The sequence below is a fragment of the Loxodonta africana genome, chromosome 2, assembly GCF_030014295.1.
Source record: "Loxodonta africana isolate mLoxAfr1 chromosome 2, mLoxAfr1.hap2, whole genome shotgun sequence".
Taxonomy (NCBI): domain Eukaryota; kingdom Metazoa; phylum Chordata; class Mammalia; order Proboscidea; family Elephantidae; genus Loxodonta; species Loxodonta africana.
Window position 1 is genome coordinate 166,741,507 of NC_087343.1, and position 12,687 is coordinate 166,754,193.

At 37.8% G+C, this 12,687-nt stretch overlaps 1 protein-coding gene across 1 annotated transcript in view; it reads left to right on the top strand.

Moving 5' to 3' along the window:
• The window catches only part of G3BP1 (G3BP stress granule assembly factor 1), a 50,742-nt gene that overhangs the window by 12,467 nt on the left and 25,588 nt on the right, over nucleotides 1-12,687 (top strand). Inside the window, exons 2-4 of the mRNA XM_064278552.1 lie at nucleotides 7,308-7,420; nucleotides 11,683-11,764; nucleotides 12,148-12,321. Of these exons, the coding sequence (XP_064134622.1) occupies nucleotides 7,326-7,420; nucleotides 11,683-11,764; nucleotides 12,148-12,321 (351 nt within the window). The 5' untranslated portion in view covers nucleotides 7,308-7,325. The remainder of the gene's footprint in view (nucleotides 1-7,307; nucleotides 7,421-11,682; nucleotides 11,765-12,147; nucleotides 12,322-12,687) is intronic.

The following is a 12,687-nucleotide window of genomic DNA, read 5'->3' on the forward strand; positions in this document are numbered from 1 at the left end:
GTAAGCGATAATTGGCATATGCGATTATATTAGACACAGCTAGAGTCCATAGTTGTAGAAATTTCTAAAACTTCTTTAAAAAGGACACAGTGTTCCATGAGTGTTTGATAAATGAGAAAGTATCTTAGTAAAAAAAAAAAATCAGCATGTTTTCATTCATATGCGTAGTTTATAAAGCATTTGTCATATTTGATCATAACTGGCAAAACACCAGGTTTTCTGAGACAAATGCATTTGAATTTACTTATTTTCATTATTTTAAATTTGATAGAACCGAGAATTCTGATGAATGAGCGTGGGATTATAGAATATTCCCAGGAGGCATGATTCTACCTCACGTATTTCTCATAGCTTGTATTTTATGCTTGGGACAGAAACACAGGTGAGGATTCCAGAGAGATGATTCACCAAACATTTCTTGCTAATTAGGATAGATTCTTAGAACTTAATCTGTTTATATAGATTTAAATCTTTTGGGCTCAAATTTGTCAAAATTTTCTTTCTTTTTCATTGAAAATAGTGATTTTAAAAAATAAGATTATTCACAAAACTTCCAGTGTGTGGTTTTAAATCACTTCAGATACTTTCCTGTACGTTCTGTAGTCATTGGTGTTATAGGATACTTTAATATTCTTAGTTATTTTAATACATTACTTTCATATCTCAATGATTTTCTTTTTAATGTGAAAACCTGTTTAGATTTTTTTCTAGGAATAATTCATATACAGTGAAATATACAGAATGTAAGGGTTCAGTTTGACAATTTTTTTTTAATTTTTATTGTGCTTTAAGTGAAACTTTACAAATCAAGTCAGTCCCCACAAAAACTTATATACACCTTGCTACATACTCCCAATTGCTCTCCCCCTAATGAGACAGCACACTCCCCCCTTCCACTCTCTCTTTTCCTGTCCATTTCACCAGCTTTTAACCCCCTCTTTTTTTTTTTTACCCTCTCATCTCCGCTCCAGGGAGGAGATGCCAACATAGTCTCAAGTGTCCATCTGATCCAAGAAGCTCACTCCTCACCAGCATCCCTCTCCAACCCATTGTCCAGTCCAATCCCTGTCTGAAGAGTTGACTTTGGGAATGGTCCCTGTCCTGGGCCAGCAGAAGGTCTGGGGCCCATGACCACTGGGGTCCTTCTAGTCTCAGACCATTAAGTCTGGTCTTATGAGAATTTGGGGTCTGCATCCCACTGCTCTCCTGCTCCCTCAGGGGTTCTCTGTTGTGTTCCCCGTCAGGGCAGTCATCGGTTGTAGCTGGGCACCATCTAGCTCTTCTGGTCTCAGGCTGATGTAGTCTCTGGTTTATGTGGCCCTTTCTGTCTCTTGGGTTTGTAATTACCTTGTGTCCTTGGTGTTCTTCATTCTCCTTTGATCCAGGTAGGTTGAGACCAATTGATGCATCTTAGATGGCCGCTTGCTAGCGTTTAAGACCCCAGATGCCACTCTCCAAAGTGGGATGCAGAATATAAATAGATTTTATTATGCCAGTTGACTTAGATGTCCACTGAAACCATGGTCCCCACACCCCCGCCCCTGCTACGCTGGCCTTCGAAGCATTCAGTTTATTCAGGAAATTTCCTTGCTTTTGGTTTAGTCCAGTCATGCCAACCTCGCCTGTATTGTGTGTTGTCTTTCCCATCACCTACAGTAGTTCTTATCTACTATCTAATTAGTGAATGCCCCCTCCCACCCTCCCTCCCTCCCCCGTCTCGTAACCATCAAAGAATATTCTCTATTTAAACTATTTGAGTTTCTTATAATAGTGGTCTTATACAATATTTGTCCTTTTGCAGCTGACTAATTTTACTCAGCATAATGCCTTCCAGATTCTTCCATGTTATGATATGTTTCCCAGATTCATCGCTGTTCTTTTTCAATGCGTAGTATTCCATTGTGTGAATATACCATAATTTATCCATTCATCCATTGATGGGCAGGCACCTTGGTTGCTTCAGTCTTTTTAATATTGTAAACAGTGCTGCAGGGAACATGGGTGTGCATATATCTGTTTGTGTAAAAGCTCTTATTTTTCTGGGATATATTCCAAGGAGCGGGAGTTCTGGATCTTATGGTAGTTCTATTTCTAGCTTTTTAAAGAAACACCACATTGATTTCCAAAGTGGTTGTACCATTTTACATTCCCACCAGCAGTGTATAAGTGTTCCAGTCTCTCCACAGCCTCTCCAACATTTATTGTTTTGTGTCTTTTGAATTAATGCCAGCATCGTTGGAGCGAGATGAAATCTATTGTAGTTTTGATTTGCATTTCTCTAATGGCTAATGGTTGAGAGCATTTCCTCATGTATGTGTTAGCTACCTGAATGCCTTCTTTAGTGAAGTGTCTGTTCATATCTTTTGCCCATTTTTTAATTGGGTTATTTGTCTTTTTCGTAGTTGAGTTTTTGTAGTGTCATATAGATTTTAGAGATCAGGGACTGTTTGGAAATGTCATAGCTAAAAACTTTTTCCCGGTCGGTAGGTAATTTTTTTAACTCTTTTGATGCAGTCTTTGGATGAGAGTTTGACAATTTTTAAGTTGTATATAATAACAATAATGAAAAAACCAAAATTATATATAGTATTCTTTTAATTGTCACCCAAATATATACATTTCTGTTACCTCAGCTAGTTCCCTGGTGCTCTTTTCCAGTTAGTTCCCCATCAGGCAACCACTTTTCTGATTCCTATTACCTTAGGTTGATTTTCTCTGTGAACTTTTCTTCATTGTTAAAGAAACAGTGTGTCTGCTATTTTAACCTAAATTTTGGAAAACCTGACAATTCAATTTTGATAAAGTTAGATCATCAGAAATCCATTTTGCTTAGCTTTTTTGTGTATAAAATTTTAATATTTGAATGAGTGTTAAATGAAACAAAACATTCTATGCATATTATATGTGAGATGCTTGAGTTTTGGGGCTATAAAGTCAACTAAGATAGGGTGGTTACTCTTACGACACTTAACATTTAGAAAGAAGCTTGCATGGTTTTATCTGAAGAGCACTAATGTAAAATTCTTGAAGCCTTTGGATATTTTACTTTAGGACTTGGTCCTGTTTTTTGCAGTGAAGTAATATGGTTTCTTTTCACTAAAATACTTTTCGTCACATGAAATATTTTTTTGTATTAAAAAATACTGTTACCATTTTCCTTGCTTTTTGGTAGATCAGCATTTATTACAGAATAGCTTAATGGAGGGACTTTAGGAGCCAGTTCTGCTGCTTAAATGGAGCTGTACAAGTGGTCCAGACTTATGACGTATGTGTGTTAAGACTAACTACGCTTACGACCTGTATTTTACTGTTTTTTTGGTACATCTTATTGTTAGTAATCGTAATTTGCTGATGTTATCATTCTCAGATGTTTATTTGCAGACATTTGATGTTATTATTAATAAAGATACTGATAATAAAAGGCCATAAAAAAAAAAAAGTTTCTGACTAACGTCAGAACTGACTTAGGACGGAGTCGGCAGGACGGAATTCCGTTATAAGTTGGGTTGTATCTGTATAGTGCTTAGAGTGTAAATGGGAGATTGTAAGGGCATTTGTGAGTCCCTTGGTAGCACAAACCATTAAGCACTCGACTACTAGTCAAAAGGTTTGTGGTTGGACTTACCCAGAGGCACGTCGGGAGACAGGCCTGTTGATCTGCTTTCGAAAGGTTGCAGCCTTGAAAACCCTATGAAGTAGTTCTCTGCACACATGGGGTCATTATTAGTTGAATCATGAGTTGGAATTGAAGGCAACTAACAAGTGTATTTGAAACAACCCTGATGACTGGCATTAAAACTTGTAACTTTAGTCCCAGAGTGTGGGCTAATAACTACCACGTGTTTCTGAAGTTGAACAATTTCAACCCAAAATAAAGTAGCATATGTTTAGAAAATTGGAACATGCTAATGAAGTCTCTACTTTGCAAAATAATTCAGTAAATGTAAGCTATTAAACTGTTAAACTAATGAAAAAAATTAATTTTTGGAAACTTGGCAAATGATACTGATTTTTTGACAAGCCTACCAGTTACAGTGGTTTGCAAAGAAAAACCCACAGAGGAGGTAGAGGTCAATATAGCATGTAAATATGTTTAAAGTTAACACTCTGACTTTATGAAAATGATCTGAAATAAAATATTGATGATAATGATGTGACCGAATCAGTAATGTGCTAATTTTTTTTTTTCAGCCTTGATGGCCGCTGATTTTGTTTGGTTTAGGTAGTCTCCAAGAGGGGAAAAGAGATGTTGAGATCACATATAGATTTATTTATTTACCTTTGGTATATAGCCTAGATAATTTTTATCTTTATGCATAGGAAGATTGGATGTGAGTAGTAGTATTCTATCTTATTTAGAAGTTTATTTTAGAACAGAGCTGTTTGGCAATATTAAAAGATAACAGGTTAATGTTACTAGTCTGATATTGATGAAATTTGTAATAATGATTGGGGAATAAGAGTATATAGTACTAAAGAGAAGGGAGTACAACTAATGTGAAAAGACAGGAATTTACTTAGTGTGTACTGTTTTCATTTTCTTTCTCCTATCATGAAGATTTCCCTTTAAATTGCTTTTATGTTGTACATATATGGTATGTTTTAGATAAGGCAGGGAAGTAAAACTTTCCAGGGCTTTGAACTTGTTTGGTCATGGCTGATAAAGCAAAACCAGAACAGACACAAATTTTTACAATTTTAGTAATCCAAAATGATGACCAAAACAGGAAAAATTACAGTTTGTAGCTCTGGAGTGGGAGACTCAGAAGAGGCATAGTGAGACCTTTCAAGAGCCTGATGCATGAGATTGGATTATTGGCAGGATTGTGGAGAGAGGCACATTTAAAGCGGAGCGGTTAGGTGCCATCTTGAGTGGGGCGCTGCTGTTTCCAGCTCTGCTCAAAATCCAGTTGGCAAGAGATTTGGTAGCTATGCAACGTGTACACTGCTTTTGTTTTCTAAGAGGGAGATTAGGTTTCCAGCTGGGCTTCAACCTGTAGTTTTTCCTGTTGCGGTTATCGTTCTGGTCCACCCAAATTTAAAAAATTCGCGTTTGTCCAGTGTCGCGTCCTCAGCCGTGACTATCTGGGAAGAACCAGTTTCAAGCCTTGGAACTTTCTGTTTAGCGTTTTTACATACAAGAAAACGTAAGTGTAACCTTTGTTGTTAGGTGCCATCGAGTCGATTTTTTACTCAAAGCTACCTCATGTGACAGTAGAACGTCCCCGTAGGGTGTTCTTGGCTCTTATCTTTACGGAAGCAGATCACCAGGTCTTCCTGCCTCGGAGCTGCTAGGTGGGTTCAAACCGAAGCACCAAGGGCTCCTTAAGAGCAAGCCAAAGGAATGAAAATGATAAATTTTAGCTTTACTTGTTTCTGGGGAATTGGGAGACCTCTATGCCAGTTCTAGAATTAGTCATGAGGTGTAGAAATGTCGCTTAATCATATTGGGTTTTTTCTTTCATTTTGGATTGAATCAGATGTTGGATTGCAAATAGACTAGCTAAGCCCTTTAAGAAAGACACTTTACATGGGAACTAAAAGAAACTGGTTTAAGTGAGGTGTAATGGGAGATCTCAAAACTTGGAAATCATGGCCAGATGCCTGCCAGGCTCTAATACCCAGCTGTTACCTTTAAGTTCTGAAGAATCTAGGATTGGTTAATAACACCTAAAATCTACCCTCCCCTTTTTGACCAAGAGCCAGGGGAACAATGGAGGGTCGCCTCAGATCATTTCTATTTGAGTACATCTGATTAAGACTCAGGCTCTAAATTCTTGTTGCTGATAACCTGGTAGTCATGCCTGCAGGCGAACTGCTCTTAGTATGACTGGGAAGCTGATCCTTATTGATCAAGTGGCTATAATTTGGGGAAAGTGAAGAGAACAGGCCTTTGAATTTAGGCAAAGCATGTGGTAAAGGGGGCAGATATAAACAGGAGGTTTATTCGAGAATAATGCAGGAATGCACTCGAAAAAAAAAAACCCATTGCTGTTGAGTTGATTTCGACTTAAACAACCCTATAGGACAGAATAGAACTGCCCCACTGGGTTTCTTTCCAAGGAGTGGCTGGTGGATTTGAACTGCCAGCCTTTTGTTAGCGGCTGAGTTCTTAACCACTGCACCACCAGGGCTCCAGAAATGCACCAGTTGAGCAGTATAAACATGTCTACTCAAACTGCCTCTTCAGAAATTGACCAGACAAACTCTTTTATTCTGTAATTAGAACTGTACATAATTCCTTTGTTTGCCTTTATGGTTAAAATCAGGGTGATTTTTTTCTCTCCTCTCAAATGAAAAGTTGGATTATCTCATGTCAAATATTTTTTTCTGAAAGGTTTTTTTGACAGTGGCTGACTAATTAAGGACTTAACTGTGTGCCAGGTACCTTTCTTAGCACTCAAAGATATTAACTTAATAAAACCTCATGATAATTTTGAGGTGGTAGGAATTATTTAGGAGTCCTGGTGGTGTAGTGGTTAACTGCTTGGCTGTTAACTGAAAGGTTGGCAGTTACCAATCCACAGGAGAAAGATGTGGCAGCCTGCTTCTGTAAAGGTTACAAACTTGGAAACCCTAGGGGGCAGTTCCACCCTGTGTCATAGGGTCACTATGATTTGGAATCGACTCACTGACAACAGTTTGGTTTTGGTTTTTTTTTGGAAATTGTTGAGTAGAAGCATCTTGTTTGTTAACTTTCCCCTTTTTATTTTTAGATAATTTTGGTCCCATTATAAGATGAACTAGACATTTAAAATTTTTATTTTCCTGGCTTCTTTTTAAAGATATTAAAAATTTCTCTTAGTTTGACTAACAATATAATAGAGTGTTTATGTCAAAGCTATATTTATTGTTTAGGTTTTAATACTTGTGTACTTAATAATTGCCATAAATAATAACAGTTGTAATCCTTAAAACTGTAACACTTTTAACTTAGTTTAATAATTTACAAAAAGTTTTAGTGGGATGCATGTTGGAAGTACACTCCTTTGAGGTTCTTATATCCTGTTTAAGAAAGTAGAATATTGGGGGTAATGATGAATTCTTGGTGGCTTTTTTTTAACCACCACCTCTCATGTAGTCATGTGATTGCAATACATTTGAATGCATAGAAATCTCACCTGGTCTTTGTGGGTTTAGTTTGTTCTTATTACGTTTATTCCTTTTAAAAACTAACAGTTGTTGAAGTGGCCTTATCTTTGAGTTGGTTTTGGCTAAAGGATTCAGTCATCTTCCCCACCACTTTCTCCCCTTGCGTTTGATTTTTCAGGTTGGACGTGTTTGACCATTTTTTCCCCTCCTCCCAGGTTGAATTGACCAAAGCAATGGTTATGGAGAAGCCTAGTCCCCTGCTGGTCGGGCGGGAATTTGTGAGACAGTATTACACACTGCTGAACCAGGCCCCAGACATGCTGCACAGGTAATGCTGTGTCGTCGTCTCATGCTGTTTCATAAATGGGTACTTAGCTTGGAGATCCTCCCATCTTCATTCTATGCCTTGTAGGGCTGTTGTATAATAGACTTGGCATATAAGTACCAATAAATGATGGCTGTTACCATTATATAATAATTAAAAAAAAAAATACAACTAAAAATTTAGACTAAGTGACCTAAACTTACATATTACCAGAAAAAGCATCTGAAAATCTAAATGTATAATATGTGTACTTTTATTTCTATTTTTTGTTTTTAGTGAATCATGCATTATTTAGTAAGAATGTATTGAAAAAGATTCAAGACTGATCCCTGTAATAACATACTTTTATGTCTGTGTGCTTTAAAAAAATTGGAATGTCTTTTAATAGAAATGATGTATGCTTACTTAAATTAAAACACAGATGTATAAAGCAAATTATAGAAGTCTCATACTACCCTAAACAATTTTCTGTGTATATACAAACATGTTGTTAACATACTGTCTTTTAGTTTTTTACCTGTTAATCTGAAGTCATCTTTCAAGGGTATGAATTGTAGTGGCCACAAAGGTTTTTTTTTTTTTTTTAACTTTTTTAATTGTGCTTTAGGTGAAAAGTTGCAGAGCAAATTAGTTTCCCATTCAATAGTTTTATACATAAAGTGTTCCGTGACACTTGTTGCATTCCCCACAATATGTCAGTATTCTCCCCATTTCTGCCCTGGGTTCTCTGTTTGCTTTCTTCTGAATTTCCTACCCTTTCCTGCCTTCTTAACTTTGTGTTTGGGCAGATGATGTCCTTTTGATCTCAAACAATTGATTGTTCTGAGGAGCAGGATCCTCTCAGGTGTTACTGTTTATTTTATGGGCCTGTCTGTTGTTTGGCTGGAAAGTGGTATCTGGGAATGGCTTCAGTTCCAGGTCAGAAGGGTGTTTTAGGGCCATAGTCCTGGGAGTTCCTTCAGTCTCTGTCAGATCAGTAAGTCTGGTCTTTTTTGTGAATTTGATTTTTTTTGTTCTATGTTTTACTTCCACTCTGTCCAGGACCCTCTGTAGTGAGCCCAGTCAGAGCAGTCAGTAGTGGTAGCCGGGCACCATCTAGTTCTTCTGATCTTGGGGTCATATAAGCTGTGGTTCATGTGGTCCGTTAGTCCTTTGGACTAATTGCTCCCTTAGGTCTTTGGTTTTCTTCTCCTTTGCTCCCGACTATAAGAGGCCAATAGATATTTTTTATTGTATTTGTGTATATATATATATTTTTAAATTGCACTTTAAGTGAAAGTTTACAGCTCAAGTTAGTTTCTCATAAAAAAATTTATACACACATTGTTATGTGACCCTAGGTGCTTTCTCTGTAACGTGACAGCACATACTTCTTTCCACCCTAGATTTCCCATGTCCATTCAGCCAGCTCCTGTCCCTTTCTGCCTACTCATCTTGCCTCCGAACAGGGACTGCCCGCTTAGTCACATGTATCTACTTGAGCTAAGAAGCACATTCTTCACCAGTATCATTTTATGTCTTATAGTCCACTCTAATCTTTGTCTGAAGGAAGGGTTGACTTCGGGAATGGTTTTAGTTCTGAGACGTGAAGACGTGGCCCCCGATGTCTTCTGGGGTTTCTTCAGTCTCAGTCAGACCATTAAGTCTGGTCTTTTTACTGGAATTTGAATTCTGTACCCCACTTTTTTCCTGCCCCATCAGAAACTCTCTGTCGTGTTCCCTGTGAGGGTGGTCATTGATGGTAGCCAGGCACTATCTAGTTCTTCTGGTTTCAGGCTGATGGAGAATCTGGTTTATGTGGCCCTTTACATCTCTTGGGCTAATGTTTTTCTTGAGTCTTTGGTGTTCTTCATTCTCCTTTATTTCAGGTGGGTTGGGACCAGTTAATGCATCTTAAATGGCTGCTCACTAGCTTTTAACACCCCAGATGTCAGTGAGATGCGAAACATTTTCTTAATAAACTTTGTTTTGCCAGTTGACCCAGATGTCCCCTGAAACCATGATCTCGAGACCCCCACCCCTGCTACTTTGTCCCTTGAAGTGTTTGGTTGTGTTCAGGAAATGTCTTAGCTTTTGGTTTAGTCCAGTGGTGCTGACTCCCCTGTGTTGTGTGTTGTCCTTCCCTTCACCTACCAATAGATGTATTTTAGGTGGCCGCTCACAAGCTTTTCAGATCCCAAAAGGTTTTTATTGTATAGGGGTATAAAGCAGTCCCCTAATGATGGATATGTAGATTGCTTCCATTATTTTCCCTACTAATGCTGCATTGTACAAAACTCTGTATGTCTTTTTATGCAGACTTGTTAGAATAATTTGATGGAAGTTGTAAAGTAATTATCAGGCCAAAACTTTTTTTCCTTTATACTTTGGCCAGCTTGCATATTGGATATCACATGATTATTAGGTGCAAAAAATATATGTATTTCATTTTGAGTGTAAGATCTGGCCTTTTTCTGAAAATGGGAAACTATTTCTCATGTTTGTTTAAGGCTTTGCTGTTTCCAGAATGCTTTTACGTCTGTTCCCTCTTTTGATCCTTACCAAAAGCCTTTTGTAGTGTAGGCCATTACAGGTGAGTTAACTTCATTTTACAGATAAAGATGCCCAGAAGGGTTGAAAATTTTCTGGTATTCACATGACTATTAAGTGGTAGAACACATGTACAAACTTTTTTTCTTTTCTCTCTTTCTCTTTTGTTAAAGTTTTTTCTCTGCCTTTAGAAGTTAGATGAATGTGACAAAGGAGCAGGAGTTCAAAGAAACTACCTGATGCATTAATATATTTGTTGTCAATATTGTTATTTATTGATTCTAAGACATCTCCTTCCCCCACACACATTTTATTATTTTTCTTATCGAGATTTAGGTATAATGAAAAGTGGTGTAGCCAGCAGTGAACCGAATCTCTGGTTGACATAAAGCTTTTTTTTTTTTTTTTAATTTTTTATTGTGCTTTAAGTAAAAGTTTACAAATCAAGTCAGTTTCTCACACAAAAACTTATATACACCTTACTGCATACTCCCAATTGCTCTCCCCCTAATGAGACAACCCGCTCCCTCCCTCCACTCTCTTTTTGTGTCCATTTCACCAGCTTCTAACCCCCTCCACCTCTCATCTCGCCTGCAGGCAGGAGATGCCAACATAGTCTCAAGTGTCCACCTGATCCAAGAAGCTCACTCCTCACCAGTATCCCTCTCCAACCCATTGTCCAGTCCAATCCATGTCTGAAGAGTTGGCTTCGGGAATGGTTCCTGTCCTGGGCCAACAGGTCTGGGGGCCATGACCACCAGGGTCCTTCTAGTCTCAGTCAGACCATTAAGTCTGGTCTTACGAGAATTTGGGGTCTGCATCCCACTGCTCTCCTGCTCCCTTAGGGGTTCTCTGTTGTGTTCCCTGTCAGGGCAGTCATTGGTTGTGCTGACATAAAGCTTTTTAATAGTATTTAAAGCAGTAATGCAGACTTAGGGTTCTTGTGGGCCCCTTTTCTTGCGGAACTGAGGTCACAACACAGAATATGTTTTGTCTCATTTATGACAAAAAGATTTATCTGGAGGACAGGTTCCAAGAAATCCTAATAGTGGTTCTTCCTGGGTTGGTGCGTTTTGTGTGTTTGTGTGTATGTGTGTTGCATTCCTAATGGACTATTGTTTTAATGAAAACAAGGGAATTGAGAATGTAGGTGAATTAAGCTATAAAACCAAAAAACCCATTGCTGTCAACTTATAGGGTCACGGGTCGCTATGAGTCAGAATCGATGGGAAATTGAAATCTGAAGTTCTTAACAATATCAGCAGAAATTGTTGAAAACTTCTGAAAACACCTCCATGAGCTACTGGGTTTTTAGTGAGAGCTGTTCACATGCATTCTCAAGATATAAAAGAATTTTAAGTCTGTGGAGAATAGAGATGTCCCCAGTTTAATTGCCTGTTTTCTTCCTAAGGGAAAATAGGAACTTCTGTTTTATCTTAAGTGGCCTTCCTTATATGAACTACAAGATCTTTCCAGCACGATCATCTACCCTGAAACCCTGAAACTTGTGACTTGTAAATTAGTGTTCTGCCTCATTGACCAAATTCATTCCCATTTTGCAAATGTTGACTGAGTGCCACATAGGGGATGGAATAGATGATTGCATACAAAGATGAACAAGAAAACACATTCCTGTCTTGTGAGTCTGGTCAGTGAGGCAGATAGGTACCAAAATGAAAAATACTCGGTCTTAGGGTACTTGGAGATGACAAGTAAATTATCTTCCTGTTGTACAGATTTTATGGAAAAAACTCTTCTTATGTCCATGGAGGTTTGGATTCAAATGGAAAACCAGCAGATGCGGTCTATGGACAAAAAGTAAGCATACCAAGCTTTACGAAGGGCATTAAGCAACTGGAAAATAACCCATAAAATTAAGGCGGATACATGCTTAATAGACTATGATATTTGCTGAGAAGCTTATGTTGTATCACAGTTGTTCATTTTGCATGATATATTCTGAAGTTTTTGTATGTTAGGTACATTAGGAGGTGATTGGTTTTAGTGTGGGGATTTTCCTAAACATTAAGTGTCAATTCGGTGGAATTATTTTAAAGGACTCAAGTGTGGTCACTGAGTGTAGGGTATACTAAGACAAAATCAGATCTGTGTATTTATAATTCAAACATACAAATTTGTGTGTTAGATATTTTGATTGAAGGTGATATAAATTTTAAGGTATTCTTTCCTTTATTTCTTAGGAAATTCATAGGAAGGTGATGTCACAAAACTTTACCAACTGCCACACTAAGATTCGCCATGTTGACGCTCATGCTACTCTAAATGATGGTGTAGTAGTCCAGGTGATGGGGCTGCTCTCTAATAACAACCAGGCTTTGAGGAGATTCATGCAGACGTTTGTCCTTGCTCCTGAGGTATGTGTGCTAGTGATCGTTGGTGTTATATGGTAATCAAATGTATGAAAAAAGAAACAGTAAAAGGTCGTGCTGCCTTCTGAAAAACTTTTTATTTTGAAATTTCAAACTTACAGAAAAGTTACCAGCGTAGTACACATACCCCTTACCTAGAACCACTTTCTCTCTTTACCTCTTTTTTCCCCTAAATCATTTGAAAAGAAGTTGGAGACATTGTACTCAGACATTTTCTTCCATAACCATAGTATAGTTATTAAATTCAGGAAGTGTTAATGCAATATAACTAATTAATGTAAAGTCTATATTTAAATTTTGGTAATTGTCCCCAAATTGCCCTTCGTAGTGATTTTTTTTCCCTTCCTGATC